The 18278-nt window shown below is 38.2% G+C and overlaps 1 protein-coding gene across 1 annotated transcript in view; it reads left to right on the forward strand.

Moving 5' to 3' along the window:
- Positions 1-18278, forward strand: part of CEP128 (centrosomal protein 128) — a 396464-nt gene that overhangs the window by 113833 nt on the left and 264353 nt on the right. The window contains exons 14-16 of the mRNA XM_080808359.1: positions 2251-2601; positions 10289-10939; positions 16191-16355. Coding sequence (XP_080664485.1) covers positions 2251-2601; positions 10289-10939; positions 16191-16355 — 1167 coding nt within the window. The remainder of the gene's footprint in view (positions 1-2250; positions 2602-10288; positions 10940-16190; positions 16356-18278) is intronic.

Consider the following 18278-nt stretch of genomic DNA (forward strand, 5'->3'; position numbering starts at 1 on the left):
GCCACTTAGCAAAGAGTTGGAAACATGGGCTTTGCAGCCAGACAATCTGGGTCTAAATCCCATTTCCTCACATAGTAGGTATGTGATCTTGGGCAGGTTCCAAGATTTGGTTACATATCACTAAAATTAAGATAGTAATAGTGGGACCAAGTGAGGTCATTCTTTTTTTTTTTTTTTTTTTTAAAGATTTTATTTATTTATTTGACAGAGAGAGATCACAAGGAGGCAGAGAGGCAGGCAGAGAGAGTGAGAGGGAAGCAGGCTCCCTGCTGAGCAGAGAGCCCGATGCGGGACTCGATCCCAGGACCCTGAGATCATGACCTGAGCCAAAGGCAGCGGCTTAAACCACTGAGCCACCCAGGCGTCCCAAGTGAGGTCATTCTTATAAAGTATTTGCTTAATCCTTTCTACAACTCAAGTGCTCAGTAAACTTTAGTAGTAATAATAATTATTATTGCTAGCTCCTTCTCATTTAGATCTCAGCTCATATGTCATCTCCCAAGAGAAACCCTCCCCAGCCACACTGTAGAATTTAGTCCCCTTCAGGTAACTGTCCATCATTTTAGCATCTAGCATCATTTGCAGTTGTAATCTAGCTGGTAGGGTGAGTATCTCTCCAGTTTATATTACTTAGTTTTTTGGTATCAAAGCCAGGTCTTATTAACCATTTTGTAAGCTATGTGCTTAACATGTAGGAAGGGTACCCACTCTCCGAAGTGTTTGTTAGAAAAAAAAAAATATTGGCATCTTTCTGCTGATGGAGAAATCATGCGAATACTGCGGGTTAGTAAAGTTGATTTCTATCTTAGTGATAAAACTTTTAGATAAGGGCAAAAGGGCAAACCACTACCACTATGGCTTTCTGATTTCATTTTAGAATTTTCCGCACAAACAAGTGCACAGTTCTCAATTTACTATTTTGTTTGGGTAGATAAAGGAGTGACTCATCTCTTCCATGCTGCATTGAATTTAGCAAACTGAGCAAATGCAAACCTGTTGCTCTGAAAATGAAACTTGTTTTCAAGGCATTATTTTTATTGTATTTTTTTTGCCATGATGTCAAACGATGACTTTAACCATGAAAGAAATTGTATTTAACTTATTTGAGCCATGGTGCAGGGATAATGGAATCTGGAACTGAACGTTCTGCTGTGAGAATCAGGGGAAGTTGGTAAATGTTTCCAGCCTTCATTTGTAGGAGCCTTACAGCAATGCAGATGACATTTATTGTTTGTCCAGCTCCGGTATCATCTTAGTCCCCTGAACATGGCCTTTTCATGTTACCTTTGTCACCTGAGTATTGGAAAGTAGGCTCAGGAGGGACAGCATACGGGATACAATATTTCTTAATTTGTCACTCCCTTCCAAAGCTCTATAATAGTGGCTTAATGTTAATGATTACAATATTCTTTTATTTGTTTAGAATGTTACATAAAAGCAGTGTCCTCTCATTTTTAAGTTAAGAACAGATCTTTACCAGGTCTTTTCAAATTGAAAATATGTATGAAACATGATGATTTAGTGCAATTTCCAAATGTGTTGTTGACCCATTCTGGGAAGCTGGATTTTAAGAGTTCAGGTTTGCTTTTCTTAATTATTATATAGTTCAAGTAAATTTGTTTGTTTAAAAATCTATCCTACCCTGATTTTTGTAAGCTTGAGCTATGTTTAGCAATTTATAACATTAGATTTAGCTGGAATTAATGTGTCTATAAACACTTTATTGAGAGTCTTTTAAATGAACTTTCAAATATTATCTATATTGATCTTTCTATCATCAATGTGCATATATTATTAGGTATTTTTATTCTATTGTAACAAAATTTCTGTGTTGCCAGAAAGTGAAATATTACATATGACTGCTGTGATAATCTGACAGTTTTTAAAACTGACATTTTTTTCAGTTGGACAAAGTGTTAGATTCTTACTAAAGTAACGCACGTTGTTTTTCTCATCAAAAGTCCTTCTATTTTGGTGACAGTCATCTGGAAAATACGTGTTTTCCCTATTTGGGTAATGAAGTAGTCTAAAAAAGAGGAACTATTTCTATAAAGAATTATTCCCAACTTAGGTGCCCATAAAATACATAGAGAGGGACTCATATCTTCTAGACTGACTACTAATGAAATTTAGTACAGGTGAGTCCCATTTCAGTCATTCTCAGACATTAGAGATTCTTGTTTGATGCTATGTTAGACATCCAGTTTTGACAAGAACATGTTCCTAATATTTCTCATGCTTTATTCCCAGAATTTAACACATCAATTGGAGCACAAAGAAAAGGAGCAGCTACAGATGTTGGATCAGCTTAAGGAGATCCAGAATCACTTTGAAACTTGTGAGGCCAAACACAAGCATGCCGACCTTCAGATCTCAGAGCTGACCCACCATGCCGAGGATGCGACCAAGCAGGCAGAGCAGTACCTCCTCGAGTTCCAGCAGTCAGAGGCCCTGAGGCAGGAGGCAGAGAAGAGGAGAGAAGAGCTGAAACTGAGAGCTCAGGAGTCCATCAGGCAGTGGAAGCTTAAGCACAAGAAGTTAGAGCGAGCGCTGGAGAAACAGTCTGAAACTCTTGATCAACTGACTGACAAGAATAACCAGGTATAAAAGCCAAATTCCTAAGGAATGGTTTTTGCTGTGACCAACCATTCATTCATCCATCCTTTGAACAAACACTTGAGTGCCGTACTGTGCGTGTACTCTATCATGATGTCCTTGATAGAAGAGTCTTTGTGTCTTGGCTTTTTCAAGGTAAAAGGTAATTTAATTTTTTAAGTTTTTAAAGTCTTCTCCATAGTTTAACATTCTGTGAGTTTTTAGAGTTGGCCCTTAGAAAGAGATCCCTCTATTATGCTTAGCGAAATAAGGAGAAAGACAACTATCATATGATCTCCCTGATATGAGAAAGTGGAGATGCAACGTGGGGGGTTTTGGGGGTAGGAAGGGAGGGAGACAAACCATAAGAGACTCTCAATCTCACAAAACAAACTGAGGGTTGCGGGGGGGGGGGGGGGGAGGGGAGTAGGGAGAGGGTGGTGGGATTATGGACACTGGGGATGGTATGGGCTATGGTGAGTGCTGTGAAGTGTGTAAACCTGGCGATTCACAGACCTGTACCCCTGGGGCTAATAATGCATTATATGTTCATTAAAAAAAAAAAAAGAGTCCCTCCCTTTCCCCCAGTTTGGCTTTTAGTTCCCTAAGTTGAAATTATTCTTTGATTTTCAAATGGAAAAAAAAATCACAAAGTCCTCCATAATATCACCTGACTTCTCCTCCAGTGCATGTATTTTAAAATCTCATTTTTTAGTAAATTCCAACTTAAGTATTGGTTGGAAAGGAACATTTAAACATGTAGTAGTTACTACTGGACCATTTTCTGGCAGCAACTATAATAGCTTTCGTTAAATGAATGACGTTCATAATCTCACTGCCTGAGCAGTATTATCAGGTCACAAGCCTCTTTAAGACTCTGCTTTTGTGCCTTTTTGATTGCAACAAAAAGCATTTCACTGATCTGTGTATGCATTTCACATCGTCTTTCCCGTGTATCATCAGTTACTTTAAATGGATTTTGTGCTCCAGTGTTGATTCTCAACTATATCTTTGGGTTGAATTAAACCTAGATGTTTATAAGATAATAAACAGGAAAGTCAGGGTTGATTTTTATCCATGTTTAGTCTTTCTGCTTTGTCATTTGTCACTTGTCAAGAATTCTGAACATTCCAAAAGAATAATCATTTGGATAAGTTGACTTTCTTTCAAAGGAAAACACAATGTAAGGCAATTATGTTTATAAAATCAATTGTCAGCACTTAAGAGTGACAGATGCTTATTTCAGATGAGCTGTCCTGGAAAGGATGCTTTATCATTTAGATACGAATTTTGTGGACATCTAGAGGATGGAGGAAGCGATCACCTTGCACTCATTGTGGAGTGCTTTTCAATTTAACCCATCTGACACATACTGGGTGACTAGTTGCCCTGAGGTAAAGCAGTTGTAAAGCTTTCAGACTTGAAGCTGAACTGATCTGATCCCAGGAAATTGCTCTACCTTGATTATCCTGTTGTCAGTCTGGGCTGGCAACTGGTTCAAGGAGCATGACTGTAGGGGAGGTAGCTAGAAAGAAGGTGGGTGGGGGGGACTTACTGATTGAAAACCATCTGGGGATTTTACTAAATTAGAGGAAATGTAGAAGTGTCCATGTCATCAGACAGTATCCTAATCTATGGTGCAGAGCTTTCTAGATGGAGTTTTTTTAGATACTCAAAATTGTTAAACAATTATTTCCCAGAATGCTCCTGATATAATTATTTTTATCACTTAGCATTGCTAATGATAAGCAAAGAAGTAGTTTTAAAGTGATTGCCACAGTTAGGGTAGTATCACAATTATCACAGCAGGCATTGTAATTTCCACTTTAAAAGCCTTAAAAATGAATGCGGCATGTTGGAGTTAGAGCAGTGGTTAATCAAGGAAGAAAGGGTAACAGCTATTTCATTGCACATGTAAGCGTCCAGTAAATCCATGATGTGGAAGTATGTTGTAATTTTGGAAAAAAGCGTCTATATGTTTATGTCTTACTGAATAATACCTCTAAGGAGTACTTAATTTTTAATAAAATCACAAAACCACCCCAAGGCATTAGGAATACAACATATGGTTTTTTTTGTTTTGTTTTTGTTTTTTTGAGCTAATTATTTTCAAAAAGTGACTCTAGGGTATATTTGGAAGTATATATTAAAATAAAAATAATACTAAATTCCAAATAAAACACATTATGTTTTGCAGAGTGAATTGTTTAATAAGTAACCTTGTTGAGACATTTTCTATGCTCAAACAATACAGTGTTTGTGTTTCTCTACTACCATTTCTCTTTTTTCCAGTGTAATTTATTTTCTGCTTTAAGATTTGCCACTTAAAAATGTAGTAGAAGGCTAAAGGGTTGTATTCTCTTAAAAATTGCTCTGATTTACTTTTTTCCTGTTTTTTTTTACATTTTTGGAAGTTTGGTAAGATTGTTAGATATATATCCTATTACAAAACTACTTTGTTATCGAATTATATGGAATGTCAAATGAATAGCGTATCATTACACAAAAACCCCAGAAGCATCAGATTGTGTGCTTCCTTGAAAGAAAATGGCATGGATGTTTACATCAGGGGACCATGATATGATGTTCTTTAGAGATATGTAGATAAACATGTAATGGAGGACCTAAAATTCTGTAGATACAAATAATCTCATTTATTGTGATATTTTTGTCTTTATCTTTAACTTTTTTTTTTGTCTGTATCTTTTAAAGTGCTATTTGAAGTTGTTGGTTCTTATAATTGTTTTGAAAATGATAAAGGAAAAAATTTTGAACTTGGATTCTGATCACAATGTATACTTTCCTGAATATTTCCAAATACATAGATGTATATTTTAATATGGATAATAGGAATGCTTCTTAGGTTGCTTGTTTTTCTCGCTGAGTTGGCAGAAGAATTGGTTTGCCCTGGATTGAGCTTTTTGCTTCATAATATTTGACTTCAAGAATCTTAAATTGCCATCTTTTCCTTTTTTGTATTGCCTTCATGCTGAGGAAAAAAGGAGTATATGTAATATATACTGTCTTTTAACAGCTTTTAACAGCTGAATTTTTAAATTTAAAAGTTGAAAAGAAGTATCAGTGCTAAATACATTTTAAATGTGTATATGGTTCTACCATAGGCAATTTTAGAAAAGCTAAAGTACGGATATATTAGAATAACCCAGAATCCATCTGCCTTCATACCTCCATACCTTCATATGCAGAAAAATAACTTTTCTTCCTTTTTAAAAATTTTGTCTACCTTTCAGTTAATTAGGAAACAAAATTCTGTGTGTACTTTGTGGTCAGGCCTTGAAAAGTTCGTTTCTATTCTTATTATGGTTTTAGACAGTATCATTCTTCTGGCTTCACACAGCCATTTTCAATCGTCCCTTCGTAATCTTCTCTTACAGCTTTTCTTCTTTGGAAGCTGGGTTTGCTTGGTTAGAACATTCTCTTCTCATTGTTCCTGACTGCTACATATTTTTCCATTATGCCTCTATATTTCTCAAGGATTTTTGCACCTGGCTTCCCCTCAGCCTGTTTCATTACATGTCATTTTTGTCATCGTCTTTGGTGATTACAAAGTTCATCTCAGCAACTTTAAACTTCAGCATCCTTAAACTTCACTAATTTCCTATTTTACAGTGACCTCCAAGTCACTCAGCAGCCAATTTCCATGGCTAAAAACTGTCCTCATCTGTAATTTCTCCATGTCCAAATCTTTACTTGCAAAATTTCAGTCTCTGATCTTACACATTTCTTTTATTTCCTTTTCCTTTTTTAATGATTACCATATGATTTTGATCTTTCCACATTCCTCGGATTGACCAGTCATTTCCTGCAATCTGTTTTTTCCTGTCAGATTGAACTTCATGAAGAGCTGCTCTGATGACATGCTCACCAGCATCTGATTTCTTTCTTCCACCTCACACATCTAACTGATCTTCAATCTGGAATCAACCCAACTCTTATTTTTCCCATTTCTGCTCCTGAATGTACTGGCAAAACTTACCTGGAAACATCAGTTGGCTTCTGTAGTGGTCTCTGTTATCCCCACCTACTCTCTGCCCCATCCATTCAATCCATTCCATTCCATTCAAAAATTAATGTAGGCCAGTTACCAAGCATATAACCCTCTTTTGAGCAACGGAGCATGAGTTATGAAGTCTGTTGGGGGAGCTTCTGGTAAACATTTACTCACCCCTGAAGAAGATACATAAGAGAGGTTTTTTCCCTTCTCTGGTTTTGTTGTATTCGGCTGTGATGCCTGCAGTTGCAGAAGTTGGCCGTCTTACTGTGGTCCTGAGAACGAAGTCTCACACACCAGAAGGTATTGCCAAGAGAAGCGCAGAGAGGTGGACCTAGAGCTTTGACTCCATGTCTGGGACAGTTCTGCCTGGAATATTAAATTACCTTGTAGTTTAAGTCAGCTGGAATTGGAGTTTTCTCTTACTCTCAGCAGAAGATATTCAAGCTGATAGGACACATCAGTTCTCGGAGTAAGGAGCTTTAAGTAAAAGAGCCTAAAATGTAGGATTGACTAAGTGGAGAACTGAAGTGGGGACAGGAGCATCATACCTTTCTAAAGGGGAAGTTGGCAAACTGTGCTACTGGAAGTAGTTGTTAGTTGAACCATCAGAAATCCTACCTTCGGGCAGTGATGCTGTGCCTCAGAGTGGGGTATAAGTGACTGGTATGAAAACTTTAGGATGTTGGCATGTGTTGTGATCTTACTGCAGCCTTCAGAACAGTTCCACAAGAGAAAGACAAATATAGGTTGAAGCCTGCCTGTCTAAAAGCGGAGAAAAATAAATAGTAAAAGCAGAGAGCAAGATCTTTTGGGGGTAGAGAGACTGAAAATCTGCAGTCTATAATCCAAATATACGTAGTCTGATAATTTGGAGGTTTTCAGTGATGGACTAGCCAAATGATCTGTCCTTGCTGAAGTTAGTCCAAGCAAGAGAGGGAACTAGGAACCTTAGCCGAAATAAAAATGAGGTGAAAAACAAGTCTGATTTCTCAGGCCCCTTTCAAGTGCTTCTACTTCAGCATTTCTGGCCAAGGGGGATCCAAGTCTATTGTTTTGAGTTCCCTCAAGATAAAGCCTATTCAACTGAGGATGCCTGGGAATGTCCAGAATATTGAGGTGGCAGTTAAGACACTGTCATTTTCCGATTCGGAGACAATGTCTAGACAAAATCTTGGGCTGTGGCTACTAGCCAAGCAATTAACAAAAAGCAAATAGAACTTAGTTTTTAGTATCTTTATTGCCAAAGAATTTGCAAACTTGACTAACGTAGTCTGTGACTGTCCACTCTAAGGGTGCCACCTTTGTCATGAATTGATATGATACTTGGAATGCTGAAACCTAGGGCAAAATCTAGAGAATTGTAGAGTAGCAGTGCCTGAGTTTTTGAAGGACTCTTCTTGAAGTGCTCCATCTCTGGTGTTCATGTTATGTGAGAAAAATAAATATCGCTGTTTAAACCAACTTTAGGAAGATAATACAGTATTTTACAATCAAAGATGTTTTACCTGCTAGATCTCCATCTTGAAAATATAATCTTTATCTTCTGGGCAGCAGGGAAGTCTCTTAACTCCTAGCCAGGGCCTGTGTTATCTGTTCCAAACATTAAGCACGGTCTTGAAGCCACTTCTCCTGTTCTCAGGCCCCGCTTGCATTATCCTTATAGCCAAGACTCGATTCTGCCAGTTTCTGTCTTCTCTAGTATGGTAAGTGGACCTCCCAGAGATGACTCACCCTAATTCTTGGAGCCTGTGAACACGATGAGATATCACTCTCATGGTTCTGTTACATGGCAGAGTTGACCTTAAGATAAGGAGATTATCTGGGTGGGCCTATTCTAATCACAGGAGTCCTTAAAAGCATAGAAATTTTTCTGGCTATTGAGAGAGGGGGGAGTTGGGGGATTTGAAACAAAGGAAAGATTCATTGTGGTGTTCCTGGCTTCAGAGTCTGAGGGGTCCATGAGCCAAGGAGTGTGGGTGGCCTTAGCAGCCCAGAGCAAGCCCTGGCCCAAAGCTAGCAAGGAAATAGGGACCAGGGTGTTAAGTGCATGGAACTAAATTTTGCCAACAACGTGGATGAACTTGGAAATGGATTCTTCCCCCATAGCCTCCAAGTGAGAGTCCAGGCCAGCTGATACCTTGACTTAACTTTAGGAAACCCTGGGCACAATACCTCCCTTGGACTTGGGATCCGTGGAAACAAGGAGATAACAAATGGTATATTTTTTGCTATTAAGTTTGTTGGAATTTGTTAAACTGCAATAGAAAAATAATACATCTACTCTTAGACTTACCTATATTTTTAGCCATTTTAACTGCCTTTCAAAGTAATCTCTTTCCTCTGTGGCCCTGAGTCTTTTCAGTCCTGGGGCATTGCTTTATCAATTATACCTGCTCTTCACGGATCTGATTACTATCTTACTGGAATACCTCCCTGGGATCCTGGCTTCTCCTTGAACTTGAAGCCTCTGCCCTTTTTTTCCGCCCTCTTTCCCACGAGTCTTCACCACAACCCTATGATATAGGTGCTATTATTATCTTTATAAAGATAAGTAATTTCCTTGAGGCCCTAGGGTGACTTATGGCTGGACTGAGAATCACATCCAGTTTTCTATGGTCAGAGCTCAGCTGCCTAACCACCTCCTTTTATTATCTCTCATGCTGGCTTCATGCTGTTCTTCCCTGCTAAAACTGACGGGGTTTTGAGGAAACTGTTTCTTTGGAGTGATTGACTCATTGTAGTTTATCTTGAATTGTTTCATACTAAAGTACAAAATATGAAGTGTAAAACTGCCTTGTAAGTATTTGCATTTTTACTTGTTATTTCTAATTCTGAAATGAGAATCGTGATTTTCTTTTTTTCTGGGCGAAAGCCATGGCAGGCATCCGTAAGCAGAGACGGAGATTGTTCTTGGTGCCAGTGCTGGGGGAAAGGGGTGGTGATTCCAGCTTCCTCAGCTGCTGGCTTTTTCATTGCTTTGGGAGGTGGTGAGGACGAGAGGGGCAGTTCTTGGCCTCCCTCCATCCGCCAGTGTCCACTTCACCCTGCAGAGAGGCTGACAGAGGATGATGGACATCTGATCCCTTGACCTTTCTCCTGTGTCCCTTCCCCGCCTATCCTAATCTTAATCCTATTTCTATCTTTTTGGGGCTTCCAGACTCCCAGTTACACATAGTGTATTTCCTCTCCCTACCGACTTTATTTATTAAGTAATGACTGATTGTACCATAACCTTTCTTAGATTGTATCTGCATGGTTCCCTATATTGTCTTCCTTGTCTATTTTGAGGTTTCTCCTTTTTAAAAGGGTGCATTTGAAATGCAAAGAACTGTTATTTTAAGTAACATTAATTATTTCAACCTCTGGTAAATTATAGTAGGAATCTTTTTCTTTCCCCATTCTTTTGCTAAATTTTATCCTACATTTAAATAATTATTTATAATCAAGGATTGATGTGTGTTGGTGTAGAAAATCTGCAACATATTATTTCAGTGTGGTGCTACGTCAGGGTGTTTGTATTTTTCTTTTTCTAGCCTGAAAGCAATTTTTCATTAAAAAATGGAAAAAATACAAAATCGTATTTTATGGATTTTTCTTCTCCTTGTGTATTAAACTTTATTTTCTGACAGTCTCTCTGGTGAATTTTACAATGATTTTTTTCTTTTTTTAACCTGATAGATTCTAAAAGAAAAGGATGAACTGAAAGGGCAGCTTTATACAGCGTTACAACAAATAGAGAATCTTCGAAAGGAATTGAATGATGTCTTAACCAAGCGTGCCCTTCAAGAGGAGGAGCTTCACCAGAAGGAGCAGAAGCTAAGCGATGTTAAGGCTCATCAAGTTGACCTTGAACTAGAAGTCAAGGATTCCCTGGACACTATCCAAAGGCTAGAGAGTGAATTGAAGCATCAGAGTAAGATTCAAAGCCAGATGAAAGTTGAGAAAGCTCACCTGGAAGAAGAAATCACAGAGCTAAAGAAGAGTCAGGCTAGGGACAAAGCCCAACTTCTTGAGATGCAAGAAGCCATCAAGAACTTGAGCGCCATCCGGGCAGATCTTGCTAATAAATTGGCCGAGGAACAGCGAGCCAGGAAAGATGTACTTAAGAACCTTGCTGACCTCAAGACACAGGTGAAATCCAGAGATGAAGAAACAGCTACAATCATTACACAGTTAAAGCTAGAACGAGATGTTCACCAGAGGGAGCTGGAAGATCTCACATCGTCGTTGCAGAGTGTGAAAACGAAACACGAACAGAACATCCAGGAGCTGATGAAGCACTTCAAGAAAGAAAAGAGTGAGGCTGAGAATCATATTAGGACACTGAAGGTACCTGCGCTGAATTATCCTGATGATACTGAAGGAATTTTTCTGGTGGCTCATGAAGTTAATAAAGCGTAAACTTTTAGAGATCATTCTGTATTCCTAAGCACTGAAGGGAAGATAAAACTAACAGTAAAGAGGCTTATTCATGCCTGTTCAGCCAGGTTGAAATGAGTTATAGCAGCCACCTGGGAGCACCTATTTCAGAGCACTGAAGCCCTTTAAAAAGAACGTTTAGCTATTTTGGGAGTTCAGGAAAGGCAGAGGTGGCAGTAAGTCGTGGACCTGAAATGTGCCCTCATTCAACATCCGTGACCTCCTAAAATATAAAAGGCAAAGACTTGTCAAGGCCATAGAAGTTTAAACCACAGTCCTTAGTAGTATGGTAACTAAAGTGGATCAGCTTATAAGCTGTGTAAACCCAAGGCTTTTGAGATTTACCCTTTCTTTTCCAAATCAAAGTTGGCCTGGATAAATGCATAACTGAGATCTTGCACTGGGGAAATATTTCTAGGGTCTAAAAGTATTAGCATTATCCCCATGCAGGGGAATTATTTTATAACATGATTGTCAGGAGTGTGATAAATCTGTCCCTCGTTCCTGCTTTCGCTTTTTTCCATAGTACTTCTCATCATATGATATAGATTCCATATTATTTATTTCTTAGTTTCCCTTTATTAGAATGAAAACTCCCTGAGGACTGGGATTGGAGTCTGTTTTGTTTACAGCTATATCTCCAGTGCCTAGAACAGTTCCTGGAACATTGTAGATATCTGCTGAATAGGTGAATACATAGATAAGTCTTCAAAGGTTAATTACAATTTTTTTTCAAAGTTCCTGGAAATATAACTGCCATAAAAAATGCTTTGATAAAAGATGAAGTTATAATGAAATAGCTGACATATGTAGAATGCTTTCAGCTTTTTATGAATTCTCCCCCAGTTGCGTGTAGCCTACTGGCAGTAGTGGATTTGGGGTTATTAATTGGGGTGGGCAGAGCAGAAATGGAGGCTGGGGGAATAGGTAGAAGGCCCTTAGCATATTTCATTCAACCTAAGATACCATCAGTTATAAGACTCATCATTATGTGCTACTAAGAAAGAAAAAAACCTCCGTCTGAAAACATAACATACTGTCAACTGCAACACAACATCCCAAGACAGAGGTGGTAAAATGTGGAAAAATATGTCTTAATATTGATGAAATATGGCATAGTAGTCTGTCAGAGTTGATGAGGACATAAACCAAAGAAGAATCAGAGATATGGAGAGGAGCTGATCTTAAAGAAGATAAAATATATGTCATATGTTGATTGATTGGCTGTGACAATAATAATAATAATAATAGTAGTAGCAGACATTTTTTCCCAGCACTTAGTTCATGCCAATCATTACTATAAGAACTTTACATGCGTTAACCATTTCATCCTCACACAATCCCTGCAGATTGTATGGTACTTTTTCACTAATGAGGAAATTGAGGCATGGAAACCTAACTGCTCAAGGTCTTAGAGCTGGAAAGTAGCAGAGACAGGGTTTGAACCTAGGTAGTCTAGTGCCTGTGTCCTTAACTACACTGCTGTAGTTGAGAGGTTTAGAATCAAGGATGACTGGGCACAGACCTGGGGGACGAGGTGGTTAATGAGGCTGTTTGTCAAGGTAGATAATGCAGATAGAAGAGCAGATTTGGAGAGAAGAGTGGCAAATCCAGTTTGTTTGTTTGTTTTTGTTTTTGTTTTTATTTTATTTTATTTATTTATTTGACAGACAGAGATCACAAGTAGGCAGAGAGGCAGGCAGAGAGAGGAGGAAGCAGGCTCCATGCTGAGCAGAGAGCCCGATGCGGGGCTCTATCCCACGACCCTGGGAGCATGACCTGAGACGAAGGCAGAGGCCTTAACCCACTGAGCCACCCAGGAGCCCCTGTTTGTTTTTAACGCATGTTGAATTAGGTGAAAAAGAACAGAAGCCTAACCATGAAAATCTAGGCAAAACAGTCTTTAGTTCATAATGGATTAGACATTGAGGAGGAAAATGAGATTAAAATTGAATATTTGGGATCCAGTGACCCATTGGTGGTAGTTGAAATCATGGAATTTTAATGAGATCATGTAGGGAGAAAGAAGAGGCTGAAACTCTAGAACATCAATGTTTAAGGGAAGTATTGAGAAAGAGGTCCCAGCAGATAAGAATAAAGGACTATATGAGAGACAGGAGGGAACCAGAAAGGAATAGTATCTTGGAAACCTAGGCAGGACATTTCAAGAAAGGTATGTCAAGAGTGTTCAAAGTGTGGGATGCCTGAGTGGCTCAGTTAGTGGAGCGTCTGCCTTCAGCTCAGGTCATGATGTGAGGGTTCTGGCATTGAGTCCCACATCGAGCCCCTTGCTTGGTGGAGAGCCTGCTTTTCCCTCTGCCGGTCCTTCCCCGCTACTTGTGCTCTCTCTCTCTGACAAATAAATAAATAAAATCTTGAGAAAAAAAAAAGTGTGTCAAATGTGGCAGATTAAAAGAAGAACTCAAAATGTGTTTACCCCATTTGTCAGAGATGACTAGGGAAGGTCCATGAGGAAATGGAAGGGGGTTGGATCAAAACAGAGTGGATAGTATTCAACAGGCAGTTTCCCCCATCCTTTCTTTCGGAAGTGCTTTGTATTCATGTATAGTGAAATGACGGTAAAGCTTTGAGAAATTCTCTGTATGTAAAGAGTATATAACTTAGAAGTACTCTGTAGATATTTTGAAGCTTTTATATTTGAATATATATATATATATATAAAATATATATTTGAAGCATTTTTTTTTTAATTTGGAAGACAGAGGAGGGGTGTTTCAGCCACTCTTTAATATGGTATAAAAGCAACATAAGAGCTTAAAAGGAGAACCAGAGATTGTAAGCACTTTTATTGTAAACTGAATGACTTGCCCATAAGGAAAAACCCCTACTTCATGCTATTTCACTAACATAATCCTATACTTTTACTTATTTATATTAATTAAAAGGAGTTGATAATAATGGTCACCACAGATGACTTAGTGTACTGAATTATGTATAAGAGGACTTGGGACAAGTAGCTCTATAAATGTTCTATTTCTTTGTCTTTTGGCTTCACTTTTATTTTTCTGGGTCCAATAAATGCTGATACATTACCCGTATTTTTCCTCTGCACGGTTTATGTATTTTCCCCATCTAGGACTACTTGTGCCAATTTTAAAATTTAAATATAAAATATTTTAATGAAATATTCTAGCTCCTATTCATATTTGAAGGATATTGGGTTATTACCTCATTATGATTTCAATAGAAATCATTTGGTAGAGCCTTTTTGAGGGGAGGGGATCAAAGACCAAGGGTTTGAGCTCTATACTTTTGCTTCTTGCTGACTATATGATCTTGGTCAAGTTACCCAACCTTTTTTCACCTCATCAATAAAATGGGGCTAGTAATGTCTTTATCACAGGGTTTTCATGAGTACAACATCACTTTGTAAACCTTAGAGTGAAATGTAAATGTACTAATAAAACCATAAGAAGTAAGTTCTTAGTCAAATTTAGGCATTGGCGTGTGGGTAAATGTTTTAAAGCTGGGGGGTCAAGGAGGAAACCCTGATTTGTAGCATTTGCCCAGTTTAGTGTTGTATATATACCCCATTTGACTTCAGGCTATCAAAGAACGTTATCACCAGAGAGGGACAGTTTTGGAAAGAGATGAGCACCGCTGGTTCTTAAGGCTCCCTGAGCTAACTCCAGTTCTCCACTGGCTTTAGGGGAACCTTCTGTACCCAAGAGTTTCATTAGCCATGAAGAAAAGGCAAACCATTCTATTAAAACTTAAGATCATAATTGAGCAATTTTCCTGATGAGAGGCTTTATTTTGTAATTTTGTTTTTAGGTTGTGAAAACAGGATTCCTTATTAAAAATCAGTTCCTGTGTTAACTTAAAATGGCATCCAGTCTTAGGTGAAGTCGTGTGAGGTGACTATAATACAGATTTTGTCTGAAGCTGATAAAACCTCCTCTTAGGAAATTGATTCCAGTGGTTGAATTCCTACATACCTGATTACACACATACAATACACTTGTAAAAAGAAAAAAAAAACACATATATTTTAGATATTAAAACACGTGTTTTAAACAGATCATAGGTAGTTGCTTTCAAGCTGTTAGTAACTGGTAGGTGTGACCAGTTAACATTGTCAAGTTGTACCCAGCTGGTTTTTAAAAATGGTAAATGTACCTTGCTAAAAGCAGTGTGGCAGAATAGTTGAAAGCCTGCACATTAGAATTCCTGGGTTCAATTCCTGGCTCTGCAGTTCCTCATTACATGTGCTGGGATAAGTTATTAGTGTCTCTGGGCTTCAGCTGCAAAAAAGGAGGCAGTAGTAATAGTACCTCCCTGGTCGGGTTGTTGCGAGGACACAATGAGGAAAAACTGTGCAAAGAGGTCTGAGCGCAGTGCCTGACATATAGGAAGTGTTTGCATCATTGTCATCTTAAAAGTTTTAAAATTCACATACCTGGCAAATCTTTATTGAATTTTGTACACGGAATATATTATTCCTAATTTTTTCTTAAAGTTGATTCTGGTTATATTTGAGAAAAAGTTAAAAAACCAGGTACTTTATTACACTGTTGGCGCTGAAATAATAATCACTGGTAAAAACTCCTTTTCAAGTTCAGTTACTTATAGTTTCTTGGCTGCTACAATTCATAATCCTTTCAGCCTCACAAGGTGGCATCAGTAATTTTGTTATACTGAAAGTACACAGTTCTTTCACAAAACCCAGGAGAGAGGTTGAGCAGGAATTTTGTAAAGCTCCTTTTATAGAGGAGGAAAGCGATCAGTCAGTACTGGGTCATAGTATTTCCCTTTTGGGACACCTCTGACAACCTCTTTCCCTGTCACTAGAATTGGGGTGCCTGCTTTGGTTTGGCACAGTATTTGCTTCTGCCTTCATTAAGCACTTCTCCTTCATTGTTGTAGAATTGATAGATGCATCTGGCAATTTACTGTTCATATTTGCTATCTCAGCACCTAGTACAGCACTTTTCACTGAGTAAGTGCTCAGTAAGCACTAAGGAGAGATTGAATAAATGCTAGGAGCATTTCCTTTCCTTTGTGTGTATAGTCTGTATGTTACGTACAGATGCTTAGAGCAAACTCTTGACATTTTTGCCCACTGATATCATGTGTAATTTGTTTGCTGTACAGTTTGGCTGTGGCCAGTGGACTTTTTCTTTTCTCCTCTTTTTCTCAGGCAGAAAGCCTAGAAGATAAGAATACAGCCAAAGTCCATCGTTGTCAGCTAGAGAAGGTGAAGTCACAGTGTGATAGGCTGACAGACGAATTAACCCAGAATGAAAATGAGAACAGAAAACTGAAGCTAAAATATCAGGCTTTGAAGGACCAGCTAGAAGAAAAGGTAAAAATATGAATGAATTCTAATTTTAAAGACTTATTCAGATTTCTCCTAGTATTTCTTATAGAATATATTTTATGCAGTTTTCTTTTTTTAAGAGAGAAAGCATGCCCGCAAATGGGGGTGGGGGGGGCAGAGGGAGAGGAAGAGAGAGAATCTCAAGCAGCCTCCACGCTCATCACAGAGCCCGATGTGGGGCTCAGTCTCAGGACTCTGAGCTCATGACCTGAGCCAAAATCAATAATCGGTCGCTTCTCCGACTGAGCCACCCAGGTGCTGCCCCTATTTTATGTATTAATAAATGGTAATTGTTGTCTTTCATGTGAAAGCTATATTGGTGCCACAAAAAGAGTGATAGTTTGTTAGAATGCTGGATTTTGAGTCTTTCAACCAAAGGGTTAACCTTCTACTACATTTGATTTTTAAATTTCTTCTGGATCTTAAAATAGGAGTTTAGAGGCAAGGTAGCAAAGAAGGGAATTCTGGTTTATTGAGAACCTGTTATATGTCAGGCATTTATGCCAGTTGATTTACGTATGTGTGCTTTTTCAGGTCTCACAACTCTCTGGGGTAGATTTCATTGATCCCTTTTAACCTATGAGGAAACGGAGGCTCAAAATAAACCCTATAATAGTTAAGTACTCACCATATGTGAGGCACTTTTAATGCTGATGGTAATTTTATGAAATTTTATGAAATCGATACTATTAAATTCATTTTTGCAGTTGCAGAGACCGAAGCTTAAGAAGGTTGGTAACCTTGGAACATTCCTGGCAGACTTACTGCTTTCCTTTCAGTAGATGTGTGAATTTGAGTATCTGCTGTCAGGCATTGTGTAGAAGACGAGGGACTCTCAGAGAGTCACTACTCTTTTTTTGAGAGTCACAACTTTTATGGCAAAAGTCAGTTAGGAATAGAAGACAGAATATCTCTCTTCCACCAACTTCCAAAAAGGATTTGTAGTTGAGTATGATAGGAGCCACATGTAAAGATGACCATTAAAGAACTTACTGGGAGAAGGATAAGACAACATAGACAAATACTTGATGAGGTTACATGTGTGAGCAAGGTGCCACCACTGGATAAGGTATCATAAAATGCTTCACAGACCTCTAGGAAGAAACTTCCTTAACTGCTTTACTGATCTTTTCCTCTTTATGTTTTTGTAAAATTCATTATATTTTATAGGTATTTTTTTTCCTTTTCTAGTAATTGTTAAAATCAAGGAAATAAGATATAAGTTTGGTGTTTATGATTAAATGTGCTAAATTAAGTTGCTAAATTAAGGCCTACAGTCTTGACAACTGCTGCAATTTAGTTCATATGTCCTGTTTGGTTTTGAGTGTGTCCAGTGGATCTGCTGTCAGGGTGTAGTTGCTGTGGCGACAACGCTAAATTTTCCAGCTTTTCCATAATTAAAATTCTAGCCAGAAGATTGTTTTAACGTGTTCTCTACTTACGCATTTACATTTAAGAAATAGTGGTGAAAATTTCTTATGTTGAGTTGTGAGTTTACCTTGTTCTGCTTAAAATAAATGTTTCCTCACTGATTCTATTTGTGATGTTCTAAATATATACGTGTTATCACATATTGGTATATGTGGAACATTCACCTTACAAAAAAGTTTCAAGAGTTAACGATTGTATTCCATTGCTCTGTGTTGAGCATCCAGTATGTGGCAGGCCTCGTGCTGGGTGCTGAGGATTGGGTATAGATAAGACGCAGGTCTGCAACTGAATGCTCCTAGCCAGATCATGAAAAACAAAATCGCTTTCAGTTGTTAAAACTGTAGAGTCAAGTCTTGACAGTGTGTGCTTATGCAGGCAAAATATGTCTCTGGTGTCTAAACTGGTGAATGATCTTAAAGATGTTTTGATAGCGATCTCGATACATATAACGATACATGTATATATAAATATATATAG

The sequence above is a fragment of the Martes martes genome (assembly GCF_963455335.1).
Source record: "Martes martes genome assembly, chromosome: 7".
Classification (NCBI taxonomy): domain Eukaryota; kingdom Metazoa; phylum Chordata; class Mammalia; order Carnivora; family Mustelidae; genus Martes; species Martes martes.